At 38.8% G+C, this 13,688-nt stretch overlaps 1 protein-coding gene across 1 annotated transcript in view; it reads right to left on the bottom strand.

The window, feature by feature from the left end:
- LOC126470879 (serine-rich adhesin for platelets) overlaps nt 1-13,688 on the bottom strand; it is a 479,197-nt gene that overhangs the window by 119,082 nt on the left and 346,427 nt on the right. Inside the window, exons 7-9 of the mRNA XM_050098901.1 lie at nt 11,503-11,688; nt 11,224-11,349; nt 6,752-6,888 (exon numbers count right to left, since the gene is read on the bottom strand). Coding sequence (XP_049954858.1) covers nt 6,752-6,888; nt 11,224-11,349; nt 11,503-11,688 — 449 coding nt within the window. The remainder of the gene's footprint in view (nt 1-6,751; nt 6,889-11,223; nt 11,350-11,502; nt 11,689-13,688) is intronic.

Genomic DNA, 13,688 nt, shown 5'->3' with positions numbered 1-13,688 from the left:
CCATTTCACAAGTGTGCCGTGAATATCAGGAATCCGGTGAAACATCAAATCTCAGACATCAATGCACCAGGAAAAAGATCCTGCAAGAACAGGACCAATGATGACTGAAGAGAATTGTTCAACATGACAAAAGTTCAACCCTTCCATAAATTGCTGCAGATTTCAATGCTGGGCCATCAACAAGTGTCAGTGTGAGAACCATTCAATGAAACATCATTGATTTGGGTTTTCAGAGCCAAAGGGACTGTTCAAGCTGATGGAGGCTCTGTAATGGTGTGGGACATGTGCATATGGAGTGATATGGGACCTCTGATACCACTAGATACCACTCTGATAGGTGACATGTACGAAGGATCCTCTCTGATCACCTGCATTCATTTGTGTCCAGGGACATGTGCATATGGAGTGATATGGGACCTCTGATACCACTAGATACCACTCTGATAGGTGACATGTACGAAGGATCCTCTCTGATCACCTGCATTCATTTGTGTCCATTGTGCATTCTGACAGACTTGGGCAATTCCAGCAGGATAATGTAACACCCCACATGTCCATAATTGCTACAGAGTGGCTCCAGGAATGTTCTACTGAGTTTAAACACCTCCACTGGCCACCAAACTCCTCAGACATGAACGTTAGTGAGTATATCTGGGATGCCTTGCAACGTGCTGTTCAGGAGAGATTGCCACCCCCTCATATTCTTGTGAATTTATGGACAGCCCTGAATGATTCATGCTGTCAATTCCCTCCAGCACTACTTAAGACATTAGTCGAGTCCATGCCACATCGTGTTGCGGCACTTCTGCATGGTCGCTGGGGCCCTACACGATATTAGGCAGGTATACCAGTTTCTTTGGCTTTTCAGTGTATATACAGTGTATGTATCATCTCTGTTCTCTTATTGGAAAAAATAAATCATGTTTCACCTCAGATTTCTGTCTTTGCTTATGGAAGCCCATCCAATGGGGAAACAAACATCTGCCATCTGTCATGCAATATTTGCAATTTCTCAGGAAAACAGAGAAACTTGTAGAATAAAGATTAAGACATACAAGCACAAAATAATGTACTACACAATGAGTGAATGCAAGGAAAATCAGTTTGCTTCTGATTTTGGCAGTTCTCCCCACCAGTGTTACAGTCAAAACTTTCTTCCCAAGAAATACTGACATGAAGTGGTATTGATGACCTGTGTAAGTTTTTTCCATTTGAAATGCATTGTAGGATGTTTTAGATTATGTGATCTGATGGCCAGTGTGAATTAGTCCTCAATGAACCAATTTTGGCACCTTTTACCTTATAAATTTAAGTTTTTATCTAATCAAAAACTGACGCTTTTCACGATCATGTAACCTGGGCCTGTAATCTGTTGGGATCTGGAATGAGAACACAGGCATGACATGTAATTTATTACAGAACAGCTTTATTCATAACTCACTGCACAGAGAAAACACAAAACTGGTGATGTTCAGTTCACAAGACTTCATGCAAATGTGATGTCATTTTGACGTCGCATACAGTTCTCAAAGACTGCAGCAACTGCTATTGACTTTCATCAGTGTTCAATGCAGGATGCTTTGAAAACACCATATGGCATGCTGGATTCCGTAATGTTGTATAGCAACTTACTTGTTACCAAAATATGCCATTTCAGTGCAATGGTATAGAGAAGATCGATAAAAATATGTCACTCTTGATACAATTTGTTATAATTAAATGTCATGTAATGATGTATCGATGGTTAAAAGCTTCATAAGGTCAAAATTACCACAAAAAGTCCAAAATTTCGCTTATATGTGTGGTGCAATGGTCACATTACATGTAAATTTAAGGTGGAGAGGGAGAAAAAGGAAAAGAAAGGGATTACTGATATCAGCTGCCTCAGGTCATTATGTGGAATCAGTGGTGATGGGTGAAAATGTGTACAAGACCAGGATTCAAAACCAGGATCTCCTGATTTCTAGTTAGGTGGGTTAACCACTGCACCACCCAGGACACACTGTTATTGCAACTGTGTGGACTATCTCAGCACACCTCACAGCCAACCCACATTCCCACCTAGTGCCACTTATCAGCAGTCCCTGTCCATTTTCTCTATTCCTGTAGGAAGTCGGATGCACTTGTGCACGTGTAGTGAAGAAAGGCGGATCAATTGTCCATCTAGGTGAATCAATTATATGAATGTGTGGCATCTGTTCTTTCAACCATGTCCAAAAGAAGACACAATGCATCCATATAATGGTTATCACTGTGGAGTATCAAAATAAAAACAAAGTAGCTAAGAAGCTGATCTGCATCTTGCCAGATCAAAAAATATTTTTTTCCCCTTTCACATTTGTAAAACATTTCTGGGGCTTCTTTATTAATTACCAGAAGTATGTTCTGTAATATCCGATGTAATGTACACATAGGAGTTCTCTCTCTCTCTCTCTCTCTCTCTCTCTCTCTCTCTCTCTCAGGAGTGAGTTGTCATTGTCATTAATTTCAAATTAAGCATGAAATATGAATTAGAATAAATATTCAAAACACATTGATCATCTGGTAACACAAAGGAACAGTCAGAATAAGAAGAACAGAAAAGACTAATGCATTTGCAAATGAATTAAAAGGTAGCTTAGTCTCAGCCAACAACAAAGTATAAAAGACAATTGAAAATCTAGTTCTTTTAGAACACTTCTTTTCCAAACAAACATGTTTATTTAACGTACATCTTTAATCACCAGTATAACATCTTTTGCCATTTTACTACAACAAATTTTACCTATACCAATGCATTTTTTGAGAGAATGTCAGTATATCATTGTTTTGAAACAGCATCTATTTACTGGTCATAATATAAATGAGCTGCTCCTTTAATTCATCTGCTAGAAAGGCTACCACCCTTTCTAATTACAGACCAACTCTTGAAACTAGTTTTCAGAAACATATCTTGTTGAGACATCTTGATGAACATTTGAACATATACATTATTCAACTCAAGGCTGGTTGACTTCAGCTTTTTCTTTACATGTAAATCAGTAAGTCATCTCAATTGTTGAGGTTATGAAGGTATATTATGAAATAACAGATAGTAGAACTTTCTCCGTAAGTTTCGGAGATAATTCTTGCCAACGCTTTAATCTCTTCCTTATCCACAGTCCAGTCGACTTGAATGTGGGCCTTCACACATTTACAAACAATGAAATTTCAAGGTTAACATATCCTGCAGCAAAGAAAAAGCATTACTTCCAGTCCTCTATACTTGAGGTAAATGTTATTGGTTTGAACGACATGTTCGCATCACATGTTGTGAACGAAATGATCACCAAAGTCAATAGACAGCTCTTTTCATCTTTGATATAGCATGCAACGTCAAAATGATATCATAAATGCATGAACTGTAGGTTATCAACACAGTACTTCTAACAATTGCCTTGAGAACATGCGGAGAGCAACATTTATAGACACCAAAGATATTAAATAGTGATAAAATTTGAATCTCAAGCATCATTATTCTTGCCAGTTTTTAATTTTTGCACATGTCCTTCAAAACATATCAAACAGTTTTATTTAACTTAACATATACTATCATACTTGTATTATCATTTGCTTGAAATTCTCACCTTGTCTTTAATGGTTGCTTTGTTTTATTTTGGATTTTCTCATTATTTGCCTTCTTTATTTATGTAACATCTTGTGCTGTTTGGCTAGTCAGTTCTGTTACATAACTGTTCCTTCATCTGCATTGGTACAACCACAATTTTCTAACGTGCTGAACTTACTGCTAAATTTATCTTTCTTCTAGCTCTATATCCATTTATTTTCTCTGTATCTTTTGATTCAGCAGTCACTTGTATCGGAGTTCACTGAGATTTATCAGTTGCTATAACTCTTTGCAGAAGGCTTCAACTTCCTTATCAGAATATGGATATGTTAGTGCACAGACGAGGATGATTTTAATGAAATATCTTTTAATTAATTTTATAGTGATGCATAACAATCCCTAAACAAAGACTATGCTATTTACGGCTAAAAAAAAAAAAAATACAATAGGAACATGATAAATTATGGAGACCCTAATTTCAGTACTACTAAATATGGAGTTACTATGAAATCTATAACTAGTAATAAAATAAATAAAGAATGCTTTTTAAGATGCCATATTGGGTGATCCTTCTTGAGCATTTGCTCTAATGTATGAGCAGATATTTGGAATTGTCTCCATGGAGCACAGATGGAGGGAAAAAAACTGCTCATCTTATGTTCCATGCAGGAGTCAGTATCAACTGAGAATGTCAACTTGTTTCTCCATAGAAAAAAAGTTTTTAAAGTAGAATGTTATGTGACCATTCAATAGCCTAGTGCAATATTTGGTTTAACAATATTTATTAACAGTGGCAGAAAATCACAAGAATAACCAATACTCCAGCAGCAAATGACTAGTGGTAGTTACGGAAATTGAAACAGAAGGCCATAATGTAAGGAAGACATTTTGAAACTGACCCTGTTCCATCAGAATTATTACTGCATCTACTTGGGTTACTCTCAATCCGTTGGTAGTTCACTTGATAATAATAAGAGATACCAAAAGTTCGAATAACATTTGTTCACCATGTCTTCCTTGCTCAACTTGCCCCATTTCATCTGTCTGCTACCAGAATGCAGCAGTGCCACTCCGTGACTGCTGGAGTACTGGTTATGCGCCATGTTTTGCTATGCCTATCAACACATATTGTTAAACCAAATATCACACAGTAGTCACTGTCATGTAACCAGACACTCACAGCTGCATGTGTTGGCCCCTTACGCCTTGCCCTGTTTTGTCCCTTTTTCAGAGGTTGTAGGTGGTAGTGCTGTCTTCTATTTACTATGAAGTGGATATAAATGGGGAAGCTCATTTACTCAGAAGGATGACTTTAATAATAAAAAAAAACTGGTCCACAGGACTGTGTTAGAATACTATAATAGAGGGAAGTATCCTCCAGCCACTTAAGAGTCCATGCCCAACTACAACACAAAATTGGGTATGTCCATCCTTTGCCTTATAAAAGTATTGGTTTTAACTTCAGAAAAATTGAAAATGGATGCAAATTTCTTATGGGATGAAGGCATAGTGCCACCTTGGGAGCTACATTTTTGAGGAATATGCATTATTTTGCACGTGGAGGACGATAGCCCCATGGTTTATTTGGATGAAACTTGGGTTCACAAAAACCTTATGAACAAATATATTTAGTACAACTCCAAGGGAAATGGCAGCCTGAAAGTACCTGCAGATCTGCAGATACTTTCATATAGTGTATATCAGACTTTGGGGAAAGTATAAGTATGCTGTGATGAAGAATCTGTAACAGCTACAAATATAATGTTTTCACGAGGTAAGGATCTATTAAGGTGAGTCCTCAGAACAAAAATACTTGTGGTGGGATGCAAGCCCCCACGAATTTCCATACACAGAGTCTCTCATAAATAAATCATGTTTAAAGGTGACATGATAGAATAATGGTATTTCAGATCTTACCAAAATTAATTTTAAGAATGTAGGAAAAGATATATTGCTACTTTCCATAAAGATGACATGTTAAATTGCAAACATGTAAAATTAAAAGACACTTACACATAAGGTTTTGGCCACAGACTTCACCAGAAAAAGAAAGAGAAACACACACCATTCATTCATACAAGCAAGCACACCTCATGCACATATGACAGCCAACTCTGGCAGACTGCCACTACAATTCCACGAGACTGTTGCATTCTGGTCCAAGCTGCAGGGAGTAGGTGTTCATGTGTGTTTGAATTGTATTTGCTTGTGTGAATGAATGGTGTGTGTTTTTCTTTCTTTTTCTGATGAAGCCTTGTGTCCAAAGGCTTATGCATAAGTCTTTTAATTGTGCCTGTCTGCAACTCAACATGTCATTTTTATGAAAAGTAGCAATCTGTCTTTTCGTACATTGTTGATATTCCAATCTGGAGTTTCCATTGTATCAAAATTAATTTTAGAAATTTCTCAGCAGCTTTCAAATTGGAAGTTTCTAAAAGGTCCAACACAATGCAAATTCATCAGCAATGACATTGTTCATTGCACACATGAAACAGTTTCATGCCTCTTACAGTATTTTATCTTAGAATACTTTTATGCATTCATGGCAATATATGTATTGCATAGTCTTTAAATTTTGAAAATATTCTTATCGTTTTTTCAGTCCAGTGCTTCAGGCTTTTTCCACAGGCTGGAGCAAATAAATATTTTCCTTGAAAATTTCTTGTAATGTTAGTTTTTTATGACTTGCAAGAGTTTTCTTTTGAAAAGTACTCCACCATATTCTAGACTATTTTTTTCAGAATTTTTACTGACGTTGCAGACTATCACTAATTGGCAATACCTTAGTGGTATGACCTTTACCTGCTTAATTCCATGAAGACAGTTACTGGAAAATTTAGGATTAATCTAAAGGCTGAGCATGTAAAATTCCACTTTAAAATGTATTTGTGTGTAACAAGAAAGAAACTAACGATTTTCACTGATATTGCATAATGCATAAAGCAGGCAAAGAGAAGTACCTGTTTGGTCTGTGTATCAACACAATGCAGAAACAAAACTGCAACTATCTATCGAAACACCACAGAAAACACACCTCACAACTCATAGCAGAGATGCCTGACACAAGCTCAATATTTGGAAAGAAATATTAAGAGAAAAGACTATCAATATTAGACAAAAGACTATCAATATTACAGTTTGAGTCTTTCCAGATGAAATACTTACTTGACTCCTTTGAGCATTGCTTCTTTGCCTGCTTCAATAAGTGGGTATGGACGACCATGACACTTGCCTCTGAAATCATCATTGTCAATAGCCCAAAACATAATTCCTCCAAGGCCATTGTCATTCACATACTGTGCCTAAAAATTTACAGAGTCTCATTAAAGTGATGAATTTTGAAAACTCCCTCTCTGATGACACTTTAGACCCTGTGAAAAGATTGACTGAGAGAAATACACGCACAGAAGGAAATTCATGGATTAGTCACTTCTGTACAACTCCTGAAAAATAATAGTATCCTGTTCCACATTGATAACAGTACTGCATAAATCTAAAATGGAATAATTGTGTTGATTGTATATTGCACTCCCTCATTAATGTAGAGACAAATAGTATATTTCCAATTTTTCAGCAGAAATATTGTGCTGCACAATGGACTGTCAGTTCTGCAGGAACACTGAGCCTCCTTGTCATCATTTTCATGTAATGCCCAAAATTACTTCATTTTCTGTCCTCCATTTTCTTCTTTCTGAATATCTTACCTTCATCATGCCAATATATGCATCAGTAAAATAGGAGACCTACATGCCATGGAATTTTACTTCATCCTAATTACCATTCAAGATGAAAATAGTTATGAGCCATATTTATTTTAATGAAGATCTCAGTTATCACACACTCACAGAATTTCCCTGATCCAGCATTCTAATTTGATCAAAATTTCCCTTCAAAAGCTGCTACTGACTGAATATGTTTCCTGATAATTGTATTTCCCTGCTCCTTTTGTTAAGTGATACCCAAAAATCCATGAACTAAAGAACTCTAGACATGATAAAAAGGATTCACTGTACACAACAAACATTACCTTGCCTTTCTGAACCATCATCATAACACAAGAACTAAGAGAAATCCTTTATCATGTGAGGAGGTGAAGAAAATGTATGTCTGCCATCACATCAAGAGCACCATGTGATGCTGACCAGCAATAATGAGAGCAGGTTCAAATCATGGACAATGTAATTAAGTGTCTGTTCCTTTAACAAAGAATATCAGGCAAATACTTGAACAAATTATTTTATCAGTGTGACATTAAAAGCTAATGACAAGAAGAGAAAAACTCTTTTTATCTCCAATGTGCAAAACATTTTATGTGATTCATCCATGGCAATAACATCCACGAACCTGACTCATCTTTCTTCTAGAGGCCAATGAATAATGTATGGAAATTGTAGTCACTTGTGAGAAACAGCTATATCATTTATCAGCTATGGTGCAAATATTACTCACCCCTCTTTCCAGGACAAACACCATCTAGTATTAGCATTGTGGTTTATTTGATACAACCCATCAAAATATATCATCTCTATCTCCCCTACAGCCTTGTATTTATTGTAATGAATAATATTACATTCAATATACAACAGGTTTCAAATAAACTTTGTACATTAAAACCATATCCTTAATCTGTTCCATGAATAAATTTCAAAGATGAACCCACTGTCACCAGCACTACCATAATTCAAGATGAACTGAATGACGGTATGGATCCATTCAGATTCTAATGAATGACAGACATTATAGGTAAAGCACTTATTATTCATAAACAAGTGAAACACTTACATTGTAAAACACTTGTTCATCCTTTATCATATAAAGCCATAAATAGTACTTATTCATTTGGGGATGTGTCGACTACACCTTTATGACAAAGCACCTGATTGTGATGGTGTCCACTACTGTTGCCTCATAGGGATGTAGGTGGATCCTTGGCTGAGGTTCCCTGCTGATTAATGTCTCTCATGTAAACATAACTTCTAAAGAGGGCAGCCACCTCAGGTGGATTGATTAAATTTAGTAACTGAACAACATATAAAAACCACTTGTATTCTCAAGATCAGTGTTTCACCCTTGAGACAATCCATATAACATACTATTATGATCTTCGCAATACATTCCGTTCCAATCACCTTCCTCTTTGTTCATGTACTTGCTGTGCAACATACGTTGTGTGAATGCCCTCTACGCTCCAGACATTGCATGTTCATTTCAAAATCTAAGAAACATATAATCACTTGTGACAACATCTGTCATTTACTAGCTATGATACAAATATTACTCAGTTTTCTACTCTATATGAAAGTAAACCTATGATATTCGACTTAACCTTAGTCAGTTTCATGCTCACCTACATTTCTTTACTTTCTGAGTGCACACAGCCATGGTAATCTGCCTCAAAGTGGCTCTTCATGTCAAAGTGGCTCTTCATGTGCTAATGTTTTCATGTGTCATTTAAAGAAGGTTCTTGTTATGACCACAAAGTATCACTTCCTCATTTGATATCAACAAATTGGCAATGTTTACACAACCTGGAGCTACAGTATCTCCTTAGCTCCTAGTCTGCAGTGTTCTTGTCAGAGCAAACCTGTTTACTTACCAAACTGTTTATATCTGTGAGATTGTCTGAACTGCAAATATTGGCATAATACAGGGTTACTCGTAAGCCTGTCCACAGTTTCAGAAGATGACTGTGTGAAAACTGCATGTCAAGCACAAAAATGAGATATACCAGAGTATAGAGTACCCCACCACCAAGCTTTGGTTCACAATACGCACTGTGACATGATGGCAGAATGAACAGCAATGCATGCATTTTTGTGTCCTCAGATTTGCTGTGATGATTCAGTGACATTTTTGTACCATATCTCAGGTAAGTACTTCAACATACAAAACATTCAAAAACAACACATTCTGTGAAACTCGCTGCTTATGTGGTGTGAAGAAAACAGGCCAGCCAGGCCCGGCAGCAAAGAAGGTGAAGTGTGTGAGGGAGTCATTCATCAAAAGCCTGAAGAAATTAATGACACATGCTAGCAAGTAACCGCAGAGACCACAGTCAGCTATTTGGGTAATTCAGTATAATGTCTGCATGTAAAACTACACTGGTTGCAGTTGTTAGATTCACTGACTACCTGGGACAATGAGTTTTGTTCTGACTTTTGTGTCACAAAAAGTACCCACCACCTGTAATGTGAGTTAAAAGACTCAGAGAGATGCTCCACTGGAATGTGTCTGTTTTCTGTACAACTTGCAACTTTTTCACAGTTGTCTTCTGAAACCCTGGAAGTACTTATGAATAGTCCTGCACCTTCCTAGAGCTGCCTGCCAATGCACTCTCTGGCTCTTCACACCTGTATCACAACACTAAAATGCTAAGACTGACTACCCTTTTCTTCACCAGAGCTGGTGCCTGTGCATCGTGCACACTCCTGATCGTTAGGCATGCTGGCACTTTGACCAGCTGTGCCTGCACATGGTGGGGCATGTTCTGGAAAGCCCACTGCCTCTCCTAATCCAGTTGCAGCTGGTGCCTGTTCCTGTATCACAGATGGTCCACTACATGTCACGAGGACATCACTGCCTGGCAGATTGCTGCCTGAGGTTCCTGCCTCCACCTGCACTCCTCAACTGACATTGCTGATGCAACCCCCACTACGTCTGACACCACAACGGCCGCCACCACTTCCAGTGCTGTATCCTGTGAGGCAGTCATCTATGATACCTTTGCCAACACCTCTGGTGCCAATTTCTCATCTCAATGAGGATGTCACTATGGAAACACGGTCCTGCCCTACAGCCTCTCATGAGTGGGGAAATGATGCACCAACTTGCCCCCTCATCACTTCTGCCCCTACTGGCCCCTACTTGCCAGCACTTGCCTGCCACATGCAGCAGAAACCACTGTTGTCTGGCAATGAAATGGATGTCTGTGCCATCATTGGTGTTCTCCATGATTCATCAATCTCAGTGCCTTGTGAGATTGGTGTTTTCTCCTCCCATGGTACCACTGCTATTTCAGTGCCAGTGCTTTTCTTTCTTTACTATGCATTTTTCTATGCCTAGTGTTTTTATGTATGTATGTGGTTTTCCAACCCCATAGAAGGAAGGAGCGATGTACCTGATGATTTCAGAGAGCGCTCAGCCATACAGTTCACAGGCTCGCTTATAGAGGCCATTCTAGTGAGCTACCAAAGAAACAGAATTTTTTAAGTGATCACAAATGAGTGCTTGATCTATTATTCTGTATTACTTTTTTCCAGTCAATGTGTTCAGTGCAGTGCACAACCAGTATCTTATGTTTTGCACCATAAAGTACTATGTTCCATACATTGTGGTTGTTCTTGCTATAACAACAGCCACAACATATTCGTTACTCTGCAGGTTCACCACATCTAAATGGTTTACACTGATATCATTTCATCTCACTGCATTTTTAATGGTTTCCTCTGTGTCAATCTATTCTTTTCATTTTGGTGCATTAAATTCGCTTCGTACATTTTTTTTTCTTTTGAAATTACCTGAGAATTATTCCGTTTCATGAATCATACCTTTGTCAATACAGTTAGAGTGATTTACATCATAAAATTAGTTGTAACCAAATTCTAGAGTATAAAAGCAAAATTACTTAAAGCCCAAACCTTCTTCTTAATGATATCCATATCATCATAGCTAACCCATTGGTTGCCTTTATATGCATAAGGTCCCATAGCACTTGGATTTGGTTGTACCACTTTCCAATCATCAGACTGCAGGTTTTCACAGATCTGTAACAAGACAACCAGTAAAAAAGAGAGAGCTACTTTTAAAGCATCATGTATATTGAAAAAACAGATAAACAAAAATAGTACACTAAAATTATAGATTAGTTTTTTAAATGAGTCAGTACATACACTGCAGGCCTTAAAATTAAAGCTTACCTCATAATATGCAAGATATCCTTTTTCCCTGGTGGAGTCTCCTTGTTCACCTGGGCCATCTGCAGGTGATCCTAACTCTGTAGCAAGGGGGTTGAAAAGCGTGTAAGAGCGGCCATAAGTTGGGATTCCCAGTACAAGCTTGTTGCGATCTGCACCAGACTTCATGTAATGGTTCACCGTGTGATCCTATAGTATATAATTAGCACTGATGACTCTGTTTCCATAAGTAGCATTACAAATAAAATTATTTTAACTATATTTACAGTTATGTTACACATTTATTGTAGTTACATAACAAAGAGAATGATCACATAAAAATGGTTAATACAAATGTAGTGGTGTGATGCACAATAAAGTATAAAAAGCAATATTTATCAAAAGAAATGTGTTGTTATGCTCATAGAGTTCTGAATATCTGGTTGTTATTGTAGTTCTTTGATAATTCTTAGCTGGAATCTGTTTAACCAGTCAGTCAGTGGATCAGGTCAAGCGAATGAATGATCTACAGTGCAAGTTATGATGGTGACTAATTTAGCATTTCTAAAAGTTATTTATGTTATACCTCCAAATAAAATTTTGTGTTGGGTGCACAATTGAGTGGTGGCCATTATTTGCAGCTGATGTAGCAGATGAGTTATATGAACAATGCAAACTCCAGGATGGAATGTATCAATATTATGAAAAGGATAGTTGCTACGCTGAGTCACAGATGGGCATAACAAAAAGAATGTCGCAAAATAAGCTTTCAGCCTAGATGGCCTTTGTCCAAAACAAAATAGATGACACACACACACACACACACACACACACACACACACAAACACACACACAGTTATGCAAACACAATTCACACATGACCACAGTCTTGCAGCTGAAGCCAGACTACGAGCAGCAGCACCAGTGCATGATGGGAGAGGCAACTGGGTGGGGGAAGGAGGAGGCTGGGGTGGGGAGGGGGAGGGTGACCATGGTAGGGGTGGGGGACCGAAGCACAGCTGGAGAGTGTGCAGGGACGAGGTGAAGACAGGGTAGGGCAGCTATGTGCAGTCGGAAGATTAGATGGTGGGCGGGGAAGAGAGGGGAGGGGGGTAGCAAAAAAGGAGAGAAGTGAAAAGACTGGGTGTGTTGGTGGAATAGAGGGCTGTGTGGTGCTGGAATGGGAACAGGAAAGAGGCTATATGGGTGAGGACAATGACTAATGAAGGTTGTGGCCAGGAGGGCTACGGGAACATAGGAGATATTGCAGGGAGAGTTCCCACCTGCATACTTCGGAAAAGCTGGTGTTGGTGGGAAGGATCTACATGGCACAGGCTGTGAATCATGGTGTGCTCAGCAACAGGGTGGACCAGGGTGGCCACAGTTTGTCAGTGACCATTCATGCGACAGCTTGTTGGTTGTCATGCCTACATAGAATGCAGTACAGTGGTTGCAGCTTAGCTAGTACACCAAATTACTGGTTTCACAGGTAGCTCTGTCCTTGATGAGATATTTGATGTTTGTGACCAGACTGGAGCAGGGATGGTGGGAGGATGTATAGGACAGATCTTGCATCTAGGTCCATTACAGGGATGTGAGCCATGTGGAAAGGGGTTGGGAGCAGGGGTTGTGTAGGGATGGACGAGTATATTGTGTAGGTTTGGTGGAAGGTGAAATACCATTTTGGGAGGAGTGGGAAGGATAGTGAGCAGGACATTTCTCATTTAAGGGCATGATGACAGGTAGTTGAAACCCAGGAGTACCAACACCAGTCCTGGGTGGTACTGAGAGACAAGGGGAATGCTCTTCTGTGGCCAAATGGTGAGACTTTGGGAGGTGGTGGGTGACTGGAAAGATAAGGCATGGGAGATTTGTTGTTGTACAAGGTCGGGAGGATAACTATGGTTTGTAAAGGCCTCAGTGAGATCCTCAGGGTATTTTGTGGCAGACCACTTGTCACTGCAGATGTGACGTCCATGGGTGGCTAGGCAGTATGGAAGGGACTTCTTTGTATGGAACAGGTGGCACCTGTTGAGACGAAGGTATTGCTGGTGGTTAGTAAGTTTGATATGGACAGAGGTACTGATGTGGCCATCTTTGAGGTGAAGGCCAACACCTAGGATTCAGTAGAATCAGGTCAAGCAAATGGGGGAGAAGGTGTTGAGGTTCGGGAGGAATGTGGATAGGGTATCTTCACTTTCACCCTCACT

Source organism: Schistocerca serialis, chromosome 3 (genome assembly GCF_023864345.2).
Source record: "Schistocerca serialis cubense isolate TAMUIC-IGC-003099 chromosome 3, iqSchSeri2.2, whole genome shotgun sequence".
NCBI classification, from domain to species: domain Eukaryota; kingdom Metazoa; phylum Arthropoda; class Insecta; order Orthoptera; family Acrididae; genus Schistocerca; species Schistocerca serialis.
This window is presented reverse-complemented; position numbering and strand designations above follow the sequence as displayed.